The sequence below is a fragment of the Tauraco erythrolophus genome, chromosome 2, assembly GCF_009769465.1.
Source record: "Tauraco erythrolophus isolate bTauEry1 chromosome 2, bTauEry1.pri, whole genome shotgun sequence".
NCBI classification, from domain to species: Eukaryota; Metazoa; Chordata; class Aves; order Musophagiformes; family Musophagidae; genus Tauraco; species Tauraco erythrolophus.
The window spans coordinates 68,703,951-68,716,713 of NC_141466.1; the positions used below are offsets into that span (position 1 = coordinate 68,703,951).

The window sequence follows — 12,763 nt, forward strand, 5'->3', positions numbered from 1 at the left end:
TCATGGACTGATCTAAAATGTTGAAAAACATGGCTCATATCCCAGTATTGCTTAATTCAGAGATGAGATTTTAATGTACGTCTCTCAAACCAAAATGAACATACTAATCACCAAGATATCAGCCACTTTTGAGTACATCTCTTCCTTCTAATAAGAAAGAGAAAGGCAGAGGGAGAGATGAAGGAAGGGAAGGAAGAAGGCTGGAAGAACAGAAGCAAACAATGAAGGAAGGACAAAAGGAAAGAAGAAAATCTCAGTTTCATTTCTTAGAATTAAAATTAGTCTAAAACCAGTATAATTTTCTTTCAAGGTGTAACATAGTTGTTCTTTTTCTACCTAGGCATAGTTTAAACAGAGCCTATTACAAAGGAAAACAGTTATACCAGTCATAGCAACATTAATACAAGTCATAGGAACAGAAGTACAAACTTTATATTTGGAGGTATACTTGGGCAAAATATCACCTTTCATTGCCAGGAGCAACATTAGTTCCCAGATGTGTCCAAGATGTCTTAGGATAAGAGCTATAAATTTGCACCTTTCCATAAACCCCTGAAAAAAACAGAAGCAGAAGTTTAAAGGTTAGGGGAAAGAGAGACTTGAGAAGATACAATAACTAAATATATGGAAATCTTTCCATTTACTAAAGCACACTTCTATATTTTATGAAAAGTGTAAGAACAGCACATATCCTGCACTTGAAATACAAATTGAACTAGAAATAAATCATTAATAAATTAAAATGACCATCACATGTGAAGGTGAAAAAGGGGATTGTACCATAGAAGCCTCATTGACTCAAATTAGCATTGCAGACCTTAAAAAAAAAAAAAAAAAAATCTATGAAAGTAGACAAATTAAGTAAAAACTGCAGGAATGAAAAATAGAAATAATTACTCAGCTATTATTTATATTTTTGATCTGTGAAAAATTTGTTGTTTTTTTTTTTTGAAAAAGGATCCAAAACCAGGGCAAAAAGCCAAAATATAGAAACTTTTCATATAGATGACATGTTCCAAGAAGATTACATTTGAAGTTTGAAAAAAATTCCAGTTTCCTGCATTGAAATGTTTTGTTTCAGTTTTCTGACCTGATCTGAAATCTTCCAGTTTGAGTCAGTTCAACATTTGTTCTTTATCTCTAATAGCGACACACTGCTTCAGAGGTGTTGTGCTACAAGTATTTAGTGAACTCCTACTGCTTGAGCTAATCTCCTCCATAGAAAACTTTTTCCATGACATATAGTGTTGCTATAGCCCAAAAGACGACTGTGGCAAGCATTGATAATGTAATCCTGATTGTCCTAAAACATTGGTTTTATATTTGTTGTTCACTTGTTTTTTCTCTGAAGTTCTTTAATATTCTACAAATCTTTATCTAGGCAATTTTTCTTGATAGGAGTTTGAATTTCTACCGCCTTACAAAAGTTCAGCAATGAATGAAGTCTTGCAAAACTCAAGTATTGTATAAAACGTGTTTTAAAACATGGAAAACAGAAAAGTTAACTTATTTCTTTAACCATAATTATATGAGGGTATGTAAAATTTAACATAAATCTTATTTTCTCAATCTTTCTATGGGTCTAAATGTTTGAAAATATTTAAATGTGTGTGTTTAAATCCATCCAGTAGCTCTTGGATGTACTTCATCTCACTTAAGTCATGCATTTAAAAATAGCGATATGAGTTTAAGCTCATCGTCCTAGCCTGGAAACTTGAGGGCAATTTATTTCATTCTAAGAGAGACCAAAGATCACAGACAAAATGGCCTCTGGCAATGTGCATTTCTGTCCACTCAACAAGGTCATCTTGGTTTGAATACTCTCAACTTTGACAATTACCTTTTACAAATCTCAAATCTAGAACCAAGACCAAACACTTTTACATGTGTGTAGATCTTTTTAAGTTCCTCTCCAGTTTTTAATATAAAGACCTGGGGATTTCACACCTGGTTGATCACTTCTGTCAAATTTTGCTTAAACAAAATCCACAAAAAATCAAGGAACTGACCTGGTGAAAGTAAAGAGCTTTGGCTCAAAGATGCGTGTACTTTCGTTGGATGTTTTCCTGTATGACATAGTAACAGATTCAACAGCAGTAGGTTTGGCTATTGCCTAAGATTGGTTTCTTATTAAAAGATGAATTCACGTTTCATACCAATACTCCCTGGGTGGACATTTATTTCCTCCAGACGATCACAGTAAATCCCTTCAGATGCCCGAAGAAGGACCAGCAGCTTTAAATCCCTTTCTAGGGGATGTTGAAAAGAACCTGCAATAAAGACAAAACAGCCACAATCCATCACAAAGGTATCAATGCCTTTTGTAATGCTGAAATAAGGGCGGAATTGGGGTGCATGAATCCAGATTTAAAGGTCTAAATGACTGAACTAGCATTTCCTTCCTCATCCCAGTTTTGCCTTTCTGCTCCATTACAATTTCACCAGTTCCTATGTAATTGTAAGTTCTGCAGCTAGGATGGGTAAAACCAACTTTCAGACCAATGGAAAGATTGAGGAAAAAGAGCAGGGGAAAAGAAAAGGCCCAAGAAGTTTTGGTGCGTGCAATATTGCTCTTATCTTGTGGTGATAAGTCTGTACAGTAACTGTGTTCCAACTGTGACTTCATTTATTTCACTGAGGGTAGTTTACAATTTCAGAAGAAAATGGTCCAGCACTAAACAGACACTAAGGAGGAAAAAGTAGGACAGTTTTTGCCCTGGAGAAATGTATGTGGAGGCCAGTAAGAGAGTTCAGCGTTCCTTTAAAATTAGAGATTAAATCAATTATGCAACAGAAAACTGCAGCAGATGTAGAACTAAAAACTATATACATATCTGCACAAAATTAGCTGGCCTGTCATGTTCTTTTAATATTCAAAAATTACTAGTTTGGAAAAGAGAGACGATTTTGTATCCTAAAGAAACAATTCTCTTTAAGAGCATTTTTTAATTAAGTGACATCAATAAATAAATTCATTGTTCCCCATCAGTGTCTGATTGATATTTGTGGGTATTTAAATTCTCTGTACAGCTTTTATATGGGTAAAAGACAAACAGTACAAGACTTGCATGCTCCCCATCTAACATATATCACACCAGTGAGCTTGTGTCTTCTCCAGAGACACAGAGAGAATTCAGTCCTACAGTGTCCATCATCCATGCAACCCATCTTTGACTTTCTTGTTTAAACTCTGATAACTATGGTTTGAACTGAAGAAAATCAGGAATTGGGCTGTAACCAAACACTACTTTCAGAAAGCAAAACTAGTGATATGCACTTCCACCACTAATGCACTCGGTTAAACAAATATCTGTCTAGAGCAGCAGAAGAGTTATGTAGTCATTTGTGTCTATTTTTGTACGCAGAAAGATTGTTTTCTTGCTTCACCCTTACAGCAAGTTGTGATTTAAAATACTCAGGCTGAACATACCTTTCTCAGTCCTCCGGTCAACCTCACCCCTGGGATGAAGTTATTAGCTACACTGAAGACCAAAGAAAGACTTAACCAAAAATTTCAGAGACCTTTAAATTAATCTTACAATGTTATTCACCATTACCATTTCCTAATCATGAAGATGTTCCCTTAAAGTGGGGGATTATTATTAATCATCATTACAAATTATTTTTGGTGTTATTATTTTACTGCTGGTTACAAAGCATTTGCTATTTCTTTTAGTTGTCAGTTAAAAACAGCTATGTGTTATATCCAATTCTCAGCTCAATTTTGAAACTATTTTAAATAGGCTTCCAGGCTTAATAATCACAGATAAATGCTTGAAAATGTGAACTCTAAAAGCTTGAACTGGAAGTTATCACTTCTTAAAACGAATTACATCTACATTTAGCTAAAATTTGTGATTTTTAATCTTGCATTATGGTAAGTTAGGGAATGTTACTCTTGTTAAGGAAAAAACAAACATACAAACCAAAAATATAATCAGAGTGAGAAACAAAGAAGTTATAATAAAACTATTTGCAATAGCTCATCACCACATTAAATTCTTGGAAAAGAAATTCAAAAAGCGGAAGATAATATTCACAGAAATGCTTTAGCGGCTGGAAACTGTAAATGGTATATGACACAAAAGAACACAGGAGATACCTATGAGTACAAAAATTAGCCTTGTTTAAGTATATTTAGAACAAAAATAATCATCTTACTACTTGCCTATTTCCACAAATACTTCCATGGTGCTAAATCAATAGATTTCAGTAACTCGAATGCAAATGCTACAGAAGAGTGGGCCCAGAAACTCGTTGAACTATGAAGGTGGGCTTTTCAGTAAGTGTGGGATCACTCATGATGTCTCAGAGCACTTGAAGCAAGCTAATATTGTGCCAATATTTCAAACAAAGATAAAAGTGAGAGCCCCAGGTAATTACAGGCCTGTCAACTTGACAATGATTCTAAGGGAAAAATAAATAAAAATGGAATGTCCAACTCTGAACGCAATTAATAAATCATTAAAGGTGGGTGGTATAATTAATGCCAATCAACTTGGTTTTATAGAAAAAAGGCCCTGTGAAACTTCCTTGTTATCATCTTCTAATGAGTTTACAGGTCTAGGTGATAAAGATAATAGCTTTGATACAGTATAATTGGCTTCTCCAAGACACTTGACTTAGTAGCACAAAACTTTCTGATTAACAAACTACACTGGTACAACACGAACATGGCACACATTAATTTACAGCCTGACTGACTAGAATGGGGGAATTGACTCAAACAGGTCTGGTCTTGTAAGCCCTGTAGTATGCAACATTTTATCAATGACCCAAAGTGGTGTGAAGATAATGAAAGTAAGCAGTTAAGCTGATTGGGCAAAGAAAAATTAAAGAAACGGGCCAGCAAAGTCAGCAATAATTTGGAAGTGAAGAATTAGGAAAGAAAGTGAAGAATGTTCGAAATACAAGATGACAAATCCTTCATCAGATCTGACCTCTGGAGAAGATAAAACTCTACTATGCTAAAATAGGTTTTAAAAACAAAGGGAGAAGAGAGAGAAGAGTGTTTTTTCTATCCGGATTTTCACTTATTCTGGACTTCAGTCTGGATCTAGTTTGCTGTTGAGTTTCAAAAGCATTTTCCATTGTTTTCATATTTCAGTTTCATTCCAGATGTTCTTTCTGACAGTTTTTTGTTGTGTTTTTTTTTCTTTTTCCATAGCAAAACCCATTCAATTCTTTCCTAGAATAGTAGGCGTTTCCTTCCTTCTAGCCTTTCCTTTCTTTACAACATAACACTCTGCAACAGCTGTTGTATATAAGTGTAAGGAAATCTCTGAGATAAGATCCCCTCTCTTCCATTGGCAAATAGACTTTGCTAAGTATCTTGCTGACACCATCTCCAGTATCAGCTCTATGTTTCCTGAATTCAAAACTTCTTCAACTCTATCTACTCAGCTATTTTGAAAACAGTAGTATATTGTCACCAGAAAGTCTGAAGAGTTTTTATGCATGGTCAGTGCACAGCTGGATAGTCAACTAGTGTTGGTTCTCCTTCCTGAGCTGTTCTTTCAGGTCTTCAGACTGCACTCTGCAAAAAAACCTGTAAAAGCAACTGTAAACAAGGAAACATCACGAGTTGACCCTTACAGATGATGCTGTCAAATAAACAGAAGAGATGAGAGACAGACGGCTGTCGAGTAGGAACCAGTAGCCAGAAGTGAGAGAGGAACATTCAACGAATAAGAAATGAGACACATAGGATGGGATTCAGCTGTCTACATATAGATGTCTAATGCCACCTGAGAGTCCTAGCGCCCTCCAAATCCACAATGTCAGGTTGACACACAAAACAAGGATCAACGACAGAACAATGGCTTTTTAAGCAGAAGCTGGGGGTGGGACACATGAGGGTGCTCAAAGTGATACAAAATCTTTATAGGTAGGCAACTGAACCATGCTACAGATAAGCCTGGGGGCAGCAAGCCAATGTTTGAGGGACAGTGTGCTAGCAAGGTCCTTCGGTCTGTTGTCTCAGTGGAGGTAGGGGATGGAGATCCATGCAGCAGCAAAGGCACAAGGGTTATTGATGTGTTAAAAACCACAGAAGCATCTGAGAATGATCATATAGGAATTAGGGCTTCTCCCTGGCAGAAAAATGGCAGGATCAATAGCCCAACTGAAGTGCATCTACACCAATGCATGCAGCATGGGCAACAAATAGGAGGACCTGGAAGTCATTGTGTAGCAGGAAAACTGTGATATAGTTGCAATTATGGAAACATGGTGGGAGGTCTTGAACAACTGCAGTGCTGCAATGGATGGCTATAAACTCCTCAGAAGGGATAAGCAAGGAAGGAGAGGCGGTGTGAGTAGCCCTGTTATCTCAGGGAGTGTTTTGGCTGTCTAAAGCTTAATGATGGTGACAACAGGGTTGAGTGTTGATGGATAAGAATCAAGGGGAAGGCCAATAGGCAGATATCATGGTGGGAGTCTGTTACAGACCACTCAATCAGAATGAAGAGGCAGATGAAATATTCTGTAAGCAGCTGGGAGAAGTCTCACAATCATTATCTCTTGTTCTTTTGGGGGACTTCAACTTACCAGATCTCTGCTGGAAATACAATAGAGCAGAGAGAAAACAGTCTAGGAGGTTCCTGGAGTGTGTGGAAGATAACTTCTTGACATGGTTGGCGAGTGAGCCAACAAGGGAAGGCATCCCGCTGGACCGGTTGTTTGAGAACAGAGAAGAACTTGTGGGTGATGTGATGTTTGGAGGCCGTCTTCGGCATGACGATCACGGAATGATAGAGTTTTTGATTCTTGGAGAAGCAGAGGGGTCAGCAGAACTGCTACCTTGGACTTCTGGAGGGCAGACTTTGGCCTGTTTAGGAGGCTGGTTGAAAAAGTCTCTTGGGAGACAGTCCTGAAGGTCAAAGGAGTTCAGGTAGGCTGGACATTCTTCAAGAAGAAAATACTAAAGGCACAGGAACAGGTCATCCCCATGTGCAGAAAGATGGGCCAGAGGGGAAGAAAACTGGCATGGCTGAACAGAGAGCTTTGACTGGTACTCAGGAGAAGAAAGAAAACTTTACGACCTTTGGAAGAAGGGCAAGGCAACTCAGAAGGACTACAAAGGTGTTGTGAGGTTGTGCAGGGAGAAAATTAGAATGCCCAAAGCCCAACTAGAACTTAGTTTGACTCCTGTTGTAAAAGACAATAAAAAATGTTTTTATAAATACATTAGCAACAGAAGGAGGGCTAAGGAGAATCTCCATCCTTTATTGGATGCAGGGGGAAACATAAGGACAAAGGATGAGGAAAAAGATAGATAGAGATACTTAATGCCTTCTTTGCCTTAGTCTTTAATAGTAAGACTAACTGTTCTCCAGGTACCCAGCCCCCTGAGCTGGAAGACAGGGACAGGGAGCAGAATGAAGCCCCCATAACACAAGGGGAAATGGTTAGTGGCCTACTACACCACTTAGGCACACACAGGTCTGTGAGGCCAGATGGGATTCTCCCAAGGGTACTGAGGGAACCGGCAGAAGTGCTCACCAAGCCACTTTCTATCATTTATCAGCAGTCCTGGCTAACAAGGGAGGTCCCAGTTGACTGGAAGTGAGCAAATGCAATGCTTACCTACAAGAAGGGCCAGAAGGAGGATTCTAGGGAACTACAGGACTGTCAGTCTGACTTCGGTGCCAGGGAAAGTTATGGAGCAGATCATCTTGAGTGCCATCATGTGATATGTTCAGGACAACCTGGTGATCAGACCCAGTCAGTACGGGTTTATGAAAGGCAGGTCCTACTTGACTAACCTGATCTCCTTCTATGACAAGGTGACCTGCTTAAAGTAGATGAGGGAAAGGCTGTGGACACTGCCTACCTAGACTTTAGTAAAGCCTTTGGCGTCATACCCCACAGCATTCTCCTGGAGAAATTGGCTGCCCATGGCTTGGATGGATGGACGCTTCACTGGGTAAAAAACTAGCTGGATAGCCAAGCCCAGAGAGTTGTGAAGAATGGAGTTAAATATAGTTGGTGGCTGGTCACAAGTGGTGTTCTGCTGGGCTCAGTACTGGGGACAGTTCTGTTTAATATCTTTACAAATGATCTGGATCGGGGGATCAAGTGCACTCTCGGTAAGTTTTCAAACAAAACAAAGTTGGGTGGGAGTGTTGATCTGCTTGAGAGCAGGAAGGCTCTACAAAGGGATCTGGACAGGCTGGACTGATGGCCCGAGCCCAACTGTATGAGGTTCAACAAGGCTAAGTGTCAGGTCCTGCACTCAGGTCACAACAATGACTAGATAAAATGGCCTCCAGTTGCACCAGGGGAGGTTTAGACTGGATATTATGAAAAACATCAAAAGGGTTATCCAGCACTGGAACAGGCTGTCCAGGGAAGTGGTCGAGTCACCATCCCTGGAGGTATTTAGAAGACGTGTAGACATGGTGCTTAGGGACATGGTTTATGATGGACTTGGCAATGGTTAACGGTTGGACTTGATGATCTTAACAGTCTGTCCAACCCAAGCAACTCTACGATTCCATGTTTCCAGGGAGAATCAGACACCTAGATTTAGGTTTTTTAATGCAGATGTTTCCATGTTCACTGTCTGCCTGAGCTAACAAAGATCAGACAATACAGTGTAGACTAAGTTTTTTCAGATACGTGCATGGGCCAGTCCCACTTACTGCAGTGGCTCCATTGACTATATTGACTAGATGTCTACTGAAACAGCCAGCTCCCATGCTGATGTCCACAGATTATGCCTAAATTTGGATGTCTTAAACATATGAACCAAATTACTTCCCTAGATGATACAATCAGTTACAAGAAACCAAGTGGCTTGGAAAGGGTAAACACTAAACAGACGGAGGCTGAGAGATGAATTGAAGGGGATGCAGATGGTGCAATGAACTTTTCAAACCATTTTTTTCTGTGATCAGGGATGAAAAATTGCTCTCAGTACATTCACAGTATTCCATCTTCATACAAGTTGAATAGCTGTGCAGGGATGCTATATGACGGCAAAATGGGACTCAGATCATAGCTAAAGAAGATGGGACACAATAGAGGTACTGGAGAAGTTGGAAAAGATAGTCAATTGGTGAAACTCACTTATGTCCTAATTATCATTATAAGACTGAGCATTAATCATCACTAACACATGGCCACTTCATCAAGTACAGTGATTTACCCTTTGGGAAGTCAATATCAATATGGGGGTTCTTACTAGTATTGAAGAGAAGGGACGTGAACGTATTAGAGCTCTCTTACCACAAGCAAGATAAGAGACATCAGAAACGTCTGGAGTTTCACCTCCAGACAACCAAGCCATGAGCTAATGATGACCTTAGGCTTCTTGCCTCAAATGAGTGACATGACTGACAAGCAGCTATCACAAGATATGCAAAAAGAGAAAGTGACAAGTTGAGACTAAAAAGAGAAATCCTATCTGGATAATTACTTTGCGAGTTCTACTATAAAAAGCAAAAAGAGCCTGCCAGCAAAAAACAGCTGAGTACAGTGGAGTTCAGGATGAGTCCAATGGATCAATTTGTGCAAAACGAACTTCAGCATCTTTTGCAGCCTTATCAGGAGCTGAGGGCTTGTTCAGCAGTGGAACAGGGCACTTTCTGTACATTTCATCTGTGCTTTAATGCTGACTTATGCATGAAAACGAATTGAACCATCCTAGCAGAGAACAAAAAAAAACCCTCTGAGACATTGAGCTCAACATTTCCTTTCTTATTCTGACACAAGTTTGCTCATGATATTTAGCAAATCACTTAATTTTGAACCTCAAATTCTCCTTCTATAAACTGGAAAAATATCTGATTTTTTTTATAGCATGGCAACACAGGGAGGTAGCAATAAATGGTGTTTCTAAAATATCACCATCAAAGAAAAGACTTTGAAAGTTTAAGTGAAAGAGAGAAGCTCGTTATCTGGGAGCTAGAACTACTTGAGAAGAAGTAATTAGAAAGTCTTCCTGGGTCCAAAACCACTGAAGGGCTAGGAAAACCCCAAAAAATTACTGTGGGAATAGATCCACACATTTTACTTCTGGGCTCTGACAGAGTCCTTGAAGCCCTTTACAGAATTTTAACCATCTCGCATCTCCCAGTGATTCTGCTGATCATAATTCACACTGGATTGTGATTATACATTGAAGAGGAAAGTGATAACAAATCCTCCAGGAACAAAGGTGCCCCAAGAATTCTTATCTCCCAACTCTCATTGTGTTTTCTCATCCTGGTTTCTCTGCAAATTATTGTTTTAATAAAATTAATTAGGTTCTGGTTGAAGTTTCATAAACTCTGATTTTATACTGATTTTTTTCCTTTGTTATATATTTCTCATAATCGCTCAGTTCCTGTGTACATTTAGTCTTGTTTGAACCATTTGACTTTGTTGTTTCCCTGCAGATATGATGTCAAGTTCTCTGAAGGCCACCAAGGTCCAAGATATGTTTGTAGAACTTATCATTGTTCTCTAGCAATTTAAGTGAACAAAATACTCAGGTATACTAGAAAGTCTTTAGTCCAGGCCACCAAATTAGAAGCAACTGCATGTGACCAAAGATTGCTATGCTGAAAACAGGGCATGGAGAAGTTACACAACAGGGAGGACCTGGGGATTTGACTCACGTGATGTCAACCTCAGATCCTGCTCAGGCAATGCTGATGTCCACATCTATTAAATCTGTTTACTAAACTGTCTCATTATCTATTTTGTGTCAGGATTTCTTTGGGGTGTGGTAAAATTGGACAGATGGGCTTCAAAACCTTCCTTTAGGCATGGAAGAGTCAGGATCAGACAGATGGGCTCCAAGAAGTTACCTTTAGGCCTTGAACACATGGGAAGAGAAAAAGGAAGGGGGAAAAAAAGCATGCACTCCCAGTTTTATAAGTGGGCATAGAAGCCGGTATAAGATGTGGGAAACTTTCACAGTCTTTACCCACCTGTCATCTCACAGCTGAAACTAGAGCAAGGATACCTCTCCAGAAGATGCTGGACTATGATTCAACAGCTGCAAATACCTGTTTGGCTTTTAATATCATTACTACTCACAAATGTGCTGGAGGGGAGTTTGTGCAGCAAAGAAGTGCCTCAATGTTTTTTAATAAGTGTTTTTAGCAACGAACACATGCTTTTTCTTAAATCCACTATCAAATCACATTTAATCTACAAAAGACTATAAGTAAGAAATCACTGAGACTCTTTTAAGTACATATATATATATATATATTAACCTCCCAGATTAGGCTTCCAAGCCCCTTTTTCCAAAGAAAAACACAAGGCAGCAAAATAACTCTTTTGGCCAGTACTGTATTAACTAAACAGTCCCTTGAGATTAACAACAAACAAATATTGGAGCAGACTTCCTCAGGAGGTGATTACACAAACAAATTCTCTTTTTAAAGTTCATGAAACCAATCTTGAGAAAGGTCAAGCAGTGATCAACAATGTGATCCGAGCGTCCTAAGGATTCCTGTAAGTAAATATAATGCCTGGCTTTACGAACCTTGATATTTAAAGGGAATTATGTGAGTAATTACTTCTGTGTGGAAAAACACTGATCTCGTCCATTGCAATAATGTGGAACAGCCCCAGTGACATTGGAGACTCAGAAACCACTAGAAGTAGGGGCAAGGTGGTACCTGCTTGAAGTCCTGGTGCTCATCTGTACAGAGGGACGAGAGGAACAAAAGTGCTGAATCCAGCTGTGCCAATTTCATGGCACAGTGGGATTTCCAGGCACTCTGGAGATTCTCCATGACTCTGTTTATGTTGGCTTTAAATACTTCTGTGTCACCTAGAAAGTGCCTTACTAATACCCACAGATGCCAGGCACTGTCTGAACACTAGAGTAGATCCTGCCCTGAAGAACTACTGTCTCATAAAGCAACCTCACATGAAGTAGGGAGGACTTTTACACATATCAGATAAAATCTCAGCCATGAGGAAATGAGAAGTTTTGCCATTGACTTCAGTGGGGTGAGAACAGCAGTATTTGTAATATATTGCTATTAAATGAACAGGTAATTAGCTCCAGTGGATAATCATTGTGCTTAACATGGATCATAGGTGTTCACACTGCAGACACCCAGATAGCTATGTGGCATTAGGATGGCTGGTCAGCATGTTTATAGTAACACAATATCACCTTCTTTTTCTGTCTATCAAGAGCAGAAATAAACCCCAGGCATCCAGAAGACGAGTTGCTTACTTACCCACTTTCAGCGCACCCCCCACCACCACGATACAGGCTGCACTCAGGACATTGCTGGAGTTGCTGGGGAACTCGAGGGTTCCCAGGATGTAGAGACCTCTCAGAGGGGGAAGAGCCATATCCACCAGGACGGTCCGGTCTGAGAAACAAAGCAGAGGGTTATTTAGAACGATGGCAGCCTATCAACACTATTTGCCAAAAAGCAAACGTTGCTTGAACCTTTAAGAATGCATGTGAAGGGCAGCAAGTTAGAGAAATGTTAGACTCTCCAGGTGAATCTGGCTCTGTTTATGCAAGTAAATCTTGATCACTCAATGCAATGAATCAGGACTAAGTTACGCGGTGCCCAGACAGAATTTTCCCTCATAGCAGCCTTCCAGTACTTAAAGGGGGCCTACAGGAAAGCTGGAGAGGAACTTTTTACAAGGGTATGTAGTGATAGGACAAGGGGCAATGGATTTAAACTGAAAGAGGGGAGATTTAGATTGGATATAAGGAAGAAATTCTTCACTCTGAGGGTGGTGAGGCACTGGAACAGGTTGCCTGGAGAAGCTGTAGATGCCCCATCCCTGG

General features: G+C 39.5%; 1 protein-coding gene across 1 annotated transcript in view; it reads right to left on the bottom strand.

Annotated features, from left to right (window-relative positions):
- Window positions 1-12,763, bottom strand: part of PKHD1 (PKHD1 ciliary IPT domain containing fibrocystin/polyductin) — a 272,553-nt gene that overhangs the window by 85,661 nt on the left and 174,129 nt on the right. Inside the window, exons 51-53 of the mRNA XM_086623983.1 lie at window positions 12,192-12,329; window positions 2,157-2,270; window positions 465-552 (exon numbers count right to left, since the gene is read on the bottom strand). Coding sequence (XP_086480109.1) covers window positions 465-552; window positions 2,157-2,270; window positions 12,192-12,329 — 340 coding nt within the window. The remainder of the gene's footprint in view (window positions 1-464; window positions 553-2,156; window positions 2,271-12,191; window positions 12,330-12,763) is intronic.